Source organism: Dama dama, chromosome 17 (genome assembly GCF_033118175.1).
Source record: "Dama dama isolate Ldn47 chromosome 17, ASM3311817v1, whole genome shotgun sequence".
NCBI classification, from domain to species: Eukaryota; Metazoa; Chordata; class Mammalia; order Artiodactyla; family Cervidae; genus Dama; species Dama dama.
In genome coordinates, this window is record NC_083697.1 from 51,403,695 (window position 1) to 51,416,766 (window position 13,072).

Below are 13,072 nucleotides of genomic sequence, written 5' to 3' on the forward strand. Positions count from 1 at the left end.
TTACAGTGTTGTGTTAATTTCTACTGTCAAAGTGACATGTATACATTCTTTTTTATCTCTTCTCCATTATGGTTTACCCCAAGGGAAAATCATTGAGGGTCAGAAGAGAAGACAGTTAGGAAAACAGATTGATTTCCATGTCAGGGATGAGTCATTACTGCTTACCTTCAGTCTCAAAAATTTCATCACACACTGGTTAAATGCTTGGGTTCTGGGACCAGAGTTGAGTTTTCTCTCTATTATTTTCTACCTGTATGACTCTGAATATGTCATCCAAACTCACAGTGCCTCAGTTTCTACATTAGTAAAATGGGGCTAATAATAGTAATAAACACAGAGTTGATGTGAGAATTAACTACTCTTATGATTATTATTTCCATAGTAGAAATGTATTTTTAACAATTATTTGCATTGTCTATGCAATATACTTAGGAACCAGTCTTTCAAATAATTTTAAAGATTCCTTACCATTCATTTCCTAAACTTCAAGGACTTGTTGGGTAGGGAATGCACTGTGCACTATGGTGATGAAAAAATCAGGGAGAAGTCAAGTCACCTCTGGGCAGTACCGTTTCCTTATCAGAGTTGCCAGAAGCTCTTACATGAGTCCTTCCATTGTTCATGATGAGTCATTCCTTTTCATGAGGCTTTATGGTAGATTATATAATAAGACATAATGCATATCAGCATTACTCTCTTTTCATATGCATATGACTAATGGGAACAAAAATCTAGATGTTTTCTACTCAGTATATATTATTGACCTTCAAGAGATTCTATAATGATTTGGTTTATTTTTTTTTTTCAAAGTTTCAACTTCTCTTTTCCTATAACCAACATTAATGAAAATGTCAGGATCAATCCCCACAGTAGCCCACCCAACAGATATACCCATTTATGACACTCTAGGAAAGTCAACAAATAACAAAATAGTATAACAACATTTTTAAGGAAAGACATACTTGTTGCCACATTTTCATATAGATACTGCCTTGATATGTATGAAATATTATCTGATATATTTAAAAATTCAGTCTACGTGTAACTTTTCAGAAGCCTTTCCATTGCATCAATAAGAAACACCTGCATCAAAATAAATCTTCATAAGGCAGTCATTATAGCTAACATTTAAAAGCTGTTATAATTGAAGCCGTAGGTACAAAAGAAACAATTTATAAAATGGCTTTTTAAAGACCACTAAAATTTTTGTTTTTTCCAAAGAAAATGAAATGCCCTCAGATACTGATCTCCAGAGAAGAAAATTTCCATTCCTCACCAGACCTTAACTGAATGCAGTTGTGTTAAGCACTAGGTCTGAGTTCTCACTGTGGATTTTGGGTATAGCAGTAAAGTTGTCAGGCCGATGAGTAGGCCAGCAGTTAAAACAGTGTTCATTCTCTTCCAGTCCTGGCAGCTGCTGTGTTTGCTTTCCGAGCGGTGAACCTGATGGAGGTGACGTCACTGGCTGCAGCTGAAGTAAGGATAAGCTTCGCTGAGATGGGCTGGGAATAGTTGCTGAGAGATTGCCAGGCTTGGGCACTTCAGTCTCCAATGCATAGGACACACATTACTCATAGCCTAATTTTTTAACTTGAGTAATGCCTATAAGTTTTAAGCTCAGTAATATTAAACATTCAGAATTCCTTAATTACTTGAAAACAATGTTCTTGTGAAGGGGTCATAAACAAGGTTATTATGAGAAACCATTATAACTTTTATGGGAAACAAGATACCTAGTAATTTTGATAGAAACTATTGAGACTTGTGTGGCATTTTCTTATGATTGTTCACATCCATGTGTTATGCTCATAGAACAAAGACACACTAGTTGGAAGAATTAAAGAGCATACATTTGGTTGATACAGTAAAGATACATGGTTTTTGGTTATTTTTAGTAGTGAGTTAATTATTAAGGCCGGTTTCTTTTCAATAGTATAATTTATACCTGAAACATGGTTCAATTAAGTAGTGACTTACAATATTACTCTATTTGTTATCTCTCATAGAAATGCAATTTTATCCTTAAAATAGCTGCCTACATTCTTTGTTTAAAGGGAAGAGGATGTTTATGCATCTTGCAACTGAATAAACATTAATTCCTTCTTAAAATGATTTTCTAAAGTCAGTTACTCCTTACACTAGTATAACAAGACTAGGATTCATAATGTATGTTTATTTATAGAAGCAAGTTGAAATGTCAGACCTCTTATAAACTCATGCTACCTTGTATATTTGAGGAAGGCTTAAGGCTAAAGTCCAGGTTATTTTCTACTGCACATTTGAGCATTTTGCACACGTTCTAACATTAAGATGTTCAGAAAAGAGAAAGAAGGTTTGTAGCTTCAGATTTGGGACCAAACTGAAACAGAGTGTGTTGATGTCTGAAGTGCATTGTAATGGTTTTTCTGTGTTTATTTCAGAGGCTTCACTTTGCTGATCAGAATGCTGATACTAATCATTCCTTTTGTTTTTTGTTTCAGGCAGTTCTTGCTGACCTTTCTACTTTAAAAGTTATGCCTCTTCTTCAGATTTTTCTGTTTGCTACTGTCACCTGATCTTCTGCAAGGTCACTGACAATACATCTAGTTTTTCATTAGAAAGTAATCATGAACTATGCAAACTCTGCATAAAACCAAAATTAAACTTTGCATATAAGCCAATAAAGATCATGTTCCCTTCTCAGTTAAACCTAAGTAGTTTTTCACTTTTTGAAACAATAACTCTGCACACCATGTATTGCACTGCATGCTGTTGATTTTCAAGAGAGAAGCAATAGACATAACTTCTGCTAATCGAGCGTACTATATAGATAATCCTGACTTGTAAAAGGCATGTAACTATATATGCAATAAGAACTAAAGATATTGTAATAAACTTGAATAGGTAATGTAGCCTCTGGGAGAATTCTCTTATGTCAGTTTGTAAATTTATCTCTAGATAATGAATCATTTTGTCTTATAAATTGCTCTTCACTCAGAGGAGGGGTGGGATACGATGTGAGAAGACTTGAAAAAGATAATGCTTTTTAGTAGGAATGCAAATGTACTTTGGTGTTTTTGACAACCTGTCTCTCATCAGAGGTCTTCTAGATCTCTCTCCATTTTACTTCTCCCTTAAAGGTCTCTCTTGGAGAAGGTCAAATTCAGTTGTTTGCACCTGACTGTTTTAGTCATCACTTTCTGGAAAAAAGACACTTATGGAACGATCCCTTCAACTCTCTCAACTTTCCATCTCTTGGTTAGAAGACTTGACACTGCTGAGGTGTGTTGCCAGATTGTTTTACTTCGGAAGTATCCAAAGGGGACACCTGAGGACTCAGCGGAGGGAGTGAAAAATCAAAACCATGCGCGCTTTGGCTGAAGCTTGGTCTAACAAGATTTACTTCTAGGGCAGAGCAGCTTAGAAAGACCAGAAGTAGAGACTGAAGACATTGTGTACGGCATCAATCTTATTTTGGTCCTGTTACAAATGGAGCGTCTTATTTTATATTACTTCTTGAAAACCTAGCATTTCTGTAGTATGGAATGATAGATTGTGGGAAGAAGTCCAAAAATCAATGTCTTTGAATTTTATACTCAAGTTCAAAATTCTAATCATTTCAATAAAATTCTGAATCAATATATTGATAGTCTTACTAAATGTCTAGAATTGTATAAAGTTTTATCCAAATCTATTTCCCGAGTCTTTCATTTAAAGAGTGTATTTTAGGAAATGTATGAGGTTTAGCACACCACAAGTGTGGTGGAATTTTACACAACTACCAGTTATTAATTTGAAATTCTATATAAATGCTTTTATTCATCAGGTACCTGTTGACTTTTGCGGACTAAATAATGACTAGAAGAAGCAAATAACCATTTATTCAGTAATTGATTCTTAATAAGCTCCACTTTATTGCTTTTGAAGGCAATGCGGTTATGATCAGATGCTTTGGCATTCTGTGTCCACAAATGCACTTTCATCACACGGACAAGTACACACCTGTGACTGTTAGGAAGAGTACTGGATGATTAAGGTCAAATGTGTACAGATACACCTACCTTTGGTTTCTTTCTTTAGGAGAATATTCATAAACTGTTTGAAACATAGCAATGTGGTAATCTATTAGGAGAAACATTCGACTGGAGAGTTCTTGTCCTAGCTTTAAATCCCTAGATAATGTAATCTCTTTTATCTGTAATTTGGCTCTGGGTTACGGGAGACAGGACAGGCAACTGGAAGTTTTATATTTGCTCTGTCTACCTGTCAGGGTTGAGTAAAACCAAATGAGAAAATATATTTGAAAGTTATTTTTTTATTATCATTATAATACTACAAAGCACCAAACAAATACAAGAGGTTGTCAGTAGTTGATTTTACATATGACATTTTAAGATCAAGTTGTAGAAAATAATATGTGAAGAGTGCCCAACTTCATTAGCATTTGTGTGACTTCATTTGATAGTTTGAGACCTTATATCTATAAGAAAAAAAAATTTAATGAACCGTGGCATAGCAGACCCTTTCATTTAGGAGGGGCGGCTCTGGCCAGTAGCTCTGAATCTGAATTCGAAAGCCAGACCTGAGAATTTGCCACACACGCCCGCTCAGCCCTGTGCTGCTCCTGGCTGCTTGCTGAAGCACTGCATGGAAGACGGGTTGCCTTGCCCACTCCATCTCTTGTTGGGCTCCTCTTGCTACTTCTCTTTGCCTCCTCCCTCCAGAATTCCCCCACGCCATCTCCTACCAGCCCCCAACGCTGCCTCACACAGGCTCGGCCAGTGATCGCAAGGATCTGAGTGACCCGCGATAATTACATTGTTATCCTGCCTGTGGTGTTCTCGCTTGGGCGAAATAGCCTAATAGATTGTATTTGGCTCTTCTGGATTTCAATTCGCCCATTAAGGTAGTATGTGTGACCTCATATTATGGAAGAGTTTACTGAATAACCTTTTTGATCAGAATGTTTCGGTAATGCAACCTTCTGGCTAGTTGAAATTTCCAGTGTCTTAACTGCATAGTACCCCCTTACATTTAGCACCTCCTCTCTCTACCTATTTCATAGAGGAAATAGAGAACATTAACCTTGAACTCCCTCAGCCTTCCACTTCACAACTTAGCTTTATTCCCCTACGCTTATCTCCTTCTTCCCAGTCTCAGAAGTATCTAATCTGTTCCTACAGCTCTCTAAATACAGGTTCGGTTGTGTCACTTACATGCTTACAAATTAAACAATACCCTGTTGCCTAAACCATGAAGTTCAGGCTCTGTAGCAGAGTGGGGGGAATTCACCACAGCTTGATCTTTCCATTCCTGTGTTCTTACACTGATCCGTTATCCTGTGCCTCACCCTCACCAGATTACATGCTGCTCCTCAACCAACTATGGCCAGGTACTTTATCTTTGCCAGTGGACCTCCATTTTTCAAGGCCCCACTAAAAAAAACTCTCCTCTGTTGTGAAGATACCCTTGAGCCTATAAACTGTAATTAATTACACCCTTCTCTTTGTTCTCGTAAAACTTCTCATTTAGTAATACGGTGCTTAGAGTTGTGATAGTTTTTTGCATATATGTTGTCTCACATCATTTTATTCTGAAGTCAGTTTTCATTGACTAGTCCTAGGAATGGACGATGAAAAAAGAAATCTGACCATGCGTTTGTACCCCCTGCCTTGTTCTAAAAATTGTTGGAATTTGTTAGTTCCTCCTCAGGACATATAGTCTCCCTTCTTCTACAAAGACTCTAATTTTTATCCGGAGATCTACCTGTTCCTCAATGTACTTTAAATGAGGCTGACTCCCGCTTCCAGGGCCTCTGGGTCCTGGCCAAACCATCATTATGTATCATCCCTCTGGCTACAGGGATCCAGTGCAAAGTCTAAGGTTGTGCAAAATTAGTGAAACTTGATTATGAGGCTTTGGTTTAACCTTTCAGGGAAACTGGATATGAAAAAAAGACGATATAAGATCTGGAGCTGCTGTGGCCTAAGAATGCAAAGAGTGAGAAGCTGCTCTGTTGACCTTGTTAATGCCCAGGTCACACTCTTCCAGTCTACCCCTGGACTGTTTTGTTACCTGAGCCAAAAGATTATCTTTGCCACAAAAAGGATCCTAACTGACGGTGTAGTTATTTTACCTTTTAGGAGATCCTCTACAACATGAGTATCACTATTTGGTACAGGACTCCTACCTGCATGCTGGTTAAACTAGAGGAATCTTTCAGAACTTTTTTTCAGTCAAGACACTCCATGACCTTACAAGGATGAATTCTGTGTTCCAGATCCACTAAGCTTCCTGCAGAACCTTAAACACATGCTGTCTCTCTCACCTCTGGCTCTTTGCCCACATAGCACTCTTTGCTTGGAATGCCTTCTCGTCTCTACCTAATTCTTACTTGTACCTCAAAACCCAACTCAGGTTTTGCCTCATCAGGAAAGACTGCTTTTCTTATGAATTCTCCTCATATCTTAATTATACATAAGGAATATCCTAATCATATGTTAGCTTGTCTTTCTTTTCCACTAGACTCATTCTGTTTCCTTAAGGGGAAAAGCTGGTTTCTTTTTCAGCTTTATATCTCTAGAACCTGGCATAGTGCTTGCCCATAGTGGGTTTTAGTAAATGCTTATTGAATGAACAAATGAAATCATCTAACCTAATTCACTCCCTTTACTGATGAGGAAAATTGCTCAGTTCAGAGTAATAACTTGCTTGTTCCAATGTCACTCAGCTATTTTACCTACTAAGTTGATTTGTGGACTTGCCTCTGGAAATCCAAAAAGGAATATTTTGAGAGAAAAAATGTAAACACTTGGGCTCACTCAAGTTTTTTCATTTAAATCAACTTTATTAAGATATAACTTTGTACAATAAAATGTATGCATTTTAATTATACAATTCTGTAAAATTTGACAAATGTATGTACTCACATCACCACCACTGCAGTCAGGTTACAGAACATTTCCATCACCTGGAACAATTCTCTTTATGCTCCTTCCCATTCGATCTTCCATATGCACATTCACTCCAAACAACCATTGATCAGCTCTGTTCCTAAATGTTAGAATAGTCTTTCCTAAGTTTCATGTAAATGAAATCATGCATATGTACTCTCTTGTGTCTGACAGCTTTTGTTTAACATGATGTTCTGAGATTCATCCGTGTTGTTATGATTAGTTTTCCATTCCTTCTTATGACTTGGTAGGGTTTCATAACAATTTGTTTACCCTTAGTGATATCCATGTTGTTCTCATGTTTTGGTGTATTATGGATACAGCTTCTAAAAACATTTGTGTGCAAGCCTTTACATGGAATATCTTCATTTCTTTTGGGAAATACCTAGAAGTAGAATTGCTGAGTCATATGTAAGCATAAGTTGAGCTTTGTAAGAAACCTCCAAATTTTTCCTGACGTGGTTCTACCATTTTACATTCCTAATAGTGTATACGAGCTCCAGTTGTGCCAAATCTTCACCAACACTTGATATGATCATGTTAGTCATGCTAATAGGTGGTTTTAATTTGCATTTCTCTACTTACTTAGGATGTTGAGCACCATTTTATGCTTATGTGCCATTTATAATACTCTTTCGCAAGTGTCTAAATCTTTTTGCCAGTTTTTAATCAGTTACCTGAACTTGTAAGAATTCTTTATTCTGTTTACACTTCTGTTATGTAAAATTTTCTCTCAGCCTGTGGCTTGTCTTTCCATTTTAACCATCTTTCAAACAGCAGAAGTTTTAATTTTGTTGAATCAGTTTATCCATTTTTTTTTATGATTCATATTTTTTGTCTCCCATCTACAAAATCTTTGTATAACTTAAGGTCACAAATTTTTTTTCCCTATATTTGTTTCTAGAAACTTTATAGTTTTAGCTCTTACATTTAGGCCTTTGATTCTTTTTTTTCAGTTAACTTTCCTGTATGGTACAAATTAAAGGTCGAGGGTCACATTTTGCATATGGATACACGATTTTTTCCAGCACCATTTGCTAAAGAAACTACCCCTTTACATCCATACCTCTGTATAAAATCAATTCACTATATCATCTATGGGCTTATTTCTGTACTCTCTACTCTGTTCCATGGATTTATGTCTATACTTATTCCAACACCACACTGTCTTGATTTTTGTAGCTTTAGAGTAAATCTTGAAATCAAGTAGTATAAGTTCTCTAATTTTGCTCACCTATGTCAAAACTATTTTGGCTATTTTAAGTTATTTGGATTTCTAAATAACTCCTGGAATAAGCTTTTCCATTTGTACCCAAAAAAGGCTGCTGGAATCTTTTTTTTATATTGAGATAGCATTAAATCTATAGATAGACTTGGGGACAATTGATATCTTAACAATATTGAGTCTACCAATCCATGAACATGGACTGTGTCTTCATTTTCTTTAGGTCTTATTTAGTTTCACTCAGTATTTTGTAGCTCTCCATGTAGAGTTCTTACACATATTTTGTTAAAATTATTTTACTTTTTTATGCTATTGTAAATGATATTTTTAATTTCAATTTCCAATGATTTGTTAATATATAGAAATACAATTGCTTTTTAAATATTGACCTTGTATCCTGAGATCTTGCTAAACTTACCACTTCTAGTATCTCTTTTTGTAGCTGCCCTAGGCTTTTCTACGTATACAATGTCATCTATAAATAAAGATGCTTTTACATTTTTTTCAAATCTGTGTTTTTTAATTATTTTTCTTCTTTTGTTCACTGACTAGAACCTGCAATAGAATACAGAAGTGCTGCAGCTCATCTAATTTTAAATTAAATATACTTCTTTCTTGATTAAATGCAACAAATATTTTCAATATATGTCAATTTACTAGTTTAACCAACTTAGGGATAAAGTAATGAAAAGAAATGAAATAGATTCAGAATGAGGTGGGAAGACATACAAAGTCAAGATAATTTTGCTCAAAGCTTTATGTTGCTGATGATCCAAATGGCTTCTTCAAATTATTAAGCAATTGGCCCCAGGTATTAATGTCTTTATTATGTTAATTAGGTAGTTATTTCACGTTACTTCAACTATTCTTTATCCCTAAAACTTTTTTCTTAAATATGTGATATGCATATATTTATTCAATAAACATTAAATGCTTACTCAGAACATGAGACTATTCTGAGTGCTCAATGTTCATATGTATTTGTTTGCTTTCTCAGTAATAAATGTGGTAAGAGACTGCTTCTTATGCAGCTAGAATACTAACACCTCTTTTTTGAAGTAATGGTGCTATCCCTCCTATGAGGAATAATGGTCCCGCAAAGATTTTCATACCCCAGTCCCTGAATCCTGTGAATCTGCTACCTTACATGACAAAAGGCGCTTTGCTTGTGTGAGTAACTTAAGGAATTTGAGATGAGCTCTTATCCTGGATTATCTGGTGAACTCAGTGTAATAAGGGTCCTTATAAGGGAAAGAGGAAGGCAGGCAGGAGTCTCAGAGTCAGAGAAGGGTTTGAGGATGCTTTGCTATTGGTTTTGAGAATGGAGAAAGGGGCCATGAGTCAAGGAATGCAAGTGGTCTCTAGTAGCTGCATAAGGCAAGGAAATAGATTCACCCCTAGAGCCTCTAGAAGGAACTTAGCCCTGTTGACACCTTGATTTTAGGACTTCTGACTCTCAGAACAGTAATCAATTTGTGTTATTTTAAGCCTCTAAGTGTGTGGTAATTTATTACAGCAACAACAGAAACCTCGTCCACCTCCCCTCAGATGAATTGGATTTATCATATTGACTGTTACCTATGACAGTAAGTCCACATTGCTTGAATTCTCTTATCTATAAGATCTATGATTCTACCTGTCCAATTCCTTTCGTGATTTTTATAATATTCAAATAAGATAAAATTTGTAAAGCATTTTGAAGACTAGCTTCTACCACTCTGGCGCTGACAGGGAAAAGATTCCCCAAAGTTGGACTTTTGTAAGGCAAGTGTAATAGAGGTTTCAAGGGATATATATGCATTGCCAAATCCTAACATTTGTTTGCCTATAGAGGGAGTTCACTGCTGTAACACCCCTCACTCCCTCTTCCTGTGGAGAGGAGTGAATTGTGTTATCGATGAGGTTGGGATCAATGAGTGGCCATGTAAATAAAGCCAACCTCTTTCTCTCACCTTTCTTTGAGGATCCAGCAGCCCAGAGCAAACATATATTCTTTACTGTTCCTCTGTGCCCTAGCTTTAGAAAGTCTGGATCCCATGGTATGGGAGGAAGTGGGGTAAGGGGAGTAGCTGCAGTTGTTCAATTCATCACTGGGCAGATAGGTCCAAGACACAGTTTTGAAAAACCTATCCTTGTCACAAAACTAAGTCACATTCCCCAGGATTAACTTTATCAATAAGAAACATGATGCATCATCTTCATCTGCTTTTATTGCCTAGATTTTATCTAACCACTCAGAACTCATGCAGGAAGAAGGGTGCTGCTTACTGAACCTCCAAACTTCATTCAATGGGGCAAAGAAGTCAAGGTTTGCAACGCAGAAACTATAACAATGAGTCATGGAATATAAACTAGGAAAGAAGTGAGAGGTAAGGAGGGGTTGACAATAAGTATGGGTAAAGAGAGCTGAATGGACTGAAAGTCACAACAAAAAGTAAAGGCACTTTTGAAGAAAGGGTACTTCAGCAAGTAGCTTGGAAGGGTAATCTTTGTAGCCAAATGAGATATTTACATTTGAAATTTTGGAGATTGTGCCAATTTAATTGATACCAAAACCTAAGGTATGGTAGATATCTGAGGTGGAGTAAAAGAACACATCATTGAATATATGGGAAGTCAAGAAACCAGGAGTCTGTGATATTGGATGAATCAATCAGCCTACATGTTGAAATTGACAAAGATGATATGGGTAGACATAAAAAGAAAACTGAACTGCAGGTTCATTTTACTGAGAATGAGGAAGAAAGACCCAGAGGCTACTAATTAGTGACTCTACCATGGAGGAAGAAGAGTGATGTGAGCCTCAGAGGAGCAGAAGGGGGTTGCAAGAAGGAAGGGGGAGTAAAACTCAACTAGCTTTGAGGAGTAAGGCTGGTAGTCTGAGAGAAAAGAAATAATTCATTTGAGAGGGCTGCGTAGAATACCATGTCTCCAGGAAACAGCCTGCTTTTCGTTAGGAGGTGCATACATTCTTCAGGGAGGAGGTTAAAAATTACAAGAGCTCTTTGATTTCACAGGGCATTGGGAATTTTAGAGACAGAAGAGGGAGAGGAATGAAGGATAGGTGGGAATTAGGTCAGAATAAGGAAAGAAAGTTTAGGTAAGTGATGACTAGAAAGCTTCATATTCTGATGGAGAATAGAACACACAGGGAATCCTCTCAGTGGTGATTGCTCTGTACCAGACTATTTTCTGTGGTGGGGCGGCTGCTTCCTCAGGCAGCCTGAGGTTGGTATGGTCTAATTATAGTCCGCTGCTGCTTCAGACAGCAACACTTGTGGTTGTCTCTGCATTAGCACTGCTCTACTTTGATGACTGAGCTATCTTCTCCCCCATCCAGAGAGTTTGGTTCTCTTCTCCCTCTTTCGGCTTTTATCTGTTCATGTTTCAACTTATTCATGGCTTGAGAGATTGTTTTAATTACTCAGACAAAAGGATCCTTTTGTTATAAGTGGAATCAAGCAGAAGAAAAATGACAAAAGAAGGAAACCTGGATCTACACAAAGTAGTGGCGAGCACTAGAAATAATAATTATTTAGGTTAATATAAAACTTTTTTCTTTTATCTGTTTTTTAAAATAAACCATGTCAAGCAAGAATAATAAGAAATTATGAGGTTATATAGAAGTAAAACATATGACAATAGCACAACAAGTAGGGTAGAAATGTAGTGAACATACAGTTTAAGGTTCTCCACATGAGTGGTATGAATATCACTGGAAGGGATACTATGATAAATTAAAGAGGTATACAATAAATCCTAAAGCAACCAGTAAAATAAATCACCAAGTTATAATTAATAAGCCAAAGGAGATAAAGTGTAATCATAAAAATATGCAGTTCAAAAAAAGCCAGGAAAAGGAGTAGAACAGATACAAAACACAGATGGAGAAAATAGCAAAATATTCAGCCAAATCGATAATCACATTAAAATGTAAGATTTAAATGTAAACAATTCAGGGACTTCTTTGGTGGTCCAGCGGCTAAGACTCTGCTCCCAATGCACGGGGGCCTGGGTTCAATCCCTGGTGAGGACCTAGAACCTACATGCCACAACTAAGACCCAGCACAGCCAAGAACAGGCTGCAATGGTAAATGTAAACATTTCAATCAAAAGGCAGAGATTGTCAGATTAGATTTTTTGAAAAGACCAAACAATTATTATTTTTTAATAAGACAACTGTTTTATTTATTAATAAAAATGAAGACCTTTCAATTGACATTTTGAAGGCATATTTGCAAAAACAGAATATTAGTATAATGATAAAAGGTGAATTCATCAAGAAGATACAACAGTCCTGAACATTTATACACAAAACAGTTTCTAAAAATAGGAAGCAAAACTGACAGAAGCACAAGGAAAGAGACAAGTTTAAAATCACAGAGATTTTAGCACTGCTCTGTCAATTATTTACAGAAAAATAGGCAAACAAATCAGGATGTAGGTGTTGCTTATTTTGTGTTCATCTGAAGTTCGTGCTATATTCTTTCAACACCTAATTTCAAAAAAAGTTTTTAATTTCAAGAAAATTGTCTTGAAATACAGGGTTTAGTATTTGTTCTGTTTCCTTATTTTGGTTTACTTCTACAGGAAACCCTGGAGAAGTAGGTCACTTGGTATCTTGACGTAGTTCTACCAGACAGGCCACCTTATCTCCACTTTTCAGTTAACGAAACTGATGATCAGAAAGGTTTTGCAATTTTGTCAAGTTTCCACAGCCTGTAGAAAGAGAACTAGACCTCTGGCCTGCTCAGCATTCAATCCTGAGCTCTTTCTTTTACACTACCCTGCTGCTTGGGTCCAGATGTTACACAATTGGCCTATCTCTGTGTTTATTTCACTGACTTTCTTTCCCATGGTCACTCTCGTGTGTCTCAAAACCTTCCTTCTCAAAGTGAGGTCCTTGGACCAGCAG

At 36.6% G+C, this 13,072-nt stretch overlaps 1 protein-coding gene across 3 annotated transcripts in view; it reads left to right on the forward strand.

Annotated features, from left to right (window-relative positions):
• Positions 1 to 3,620, forward strand: part of TBC1D19 (TBC1 domain family member 19) — a 135,439-nt gene extending 131,819 nt beyond the window's left edge. For all 3 annotated transcript variants that reach the window (XM_061164507.1, XM_061164508.1, XM_061164509.1), the window contains 2 exons: positions 1,406 to 1,476; positions 2,481 to 3,620. In XM_061164507.1, the coding sequence (XP_061020490.1) occupies positions 1,406 to 1,476; positions 2,481 to 2,555 (146 nt within the window). In that variant the 3' untranslated portion in view covers positions 2,556 to 3,620. The remainder of the gene's footprint in view (positions 1 to 1,405; positions 1,477 to 2,480) is intronic.
• Positions 3,621 to 13,072: the final 9,452 nt, after the last annotated feature.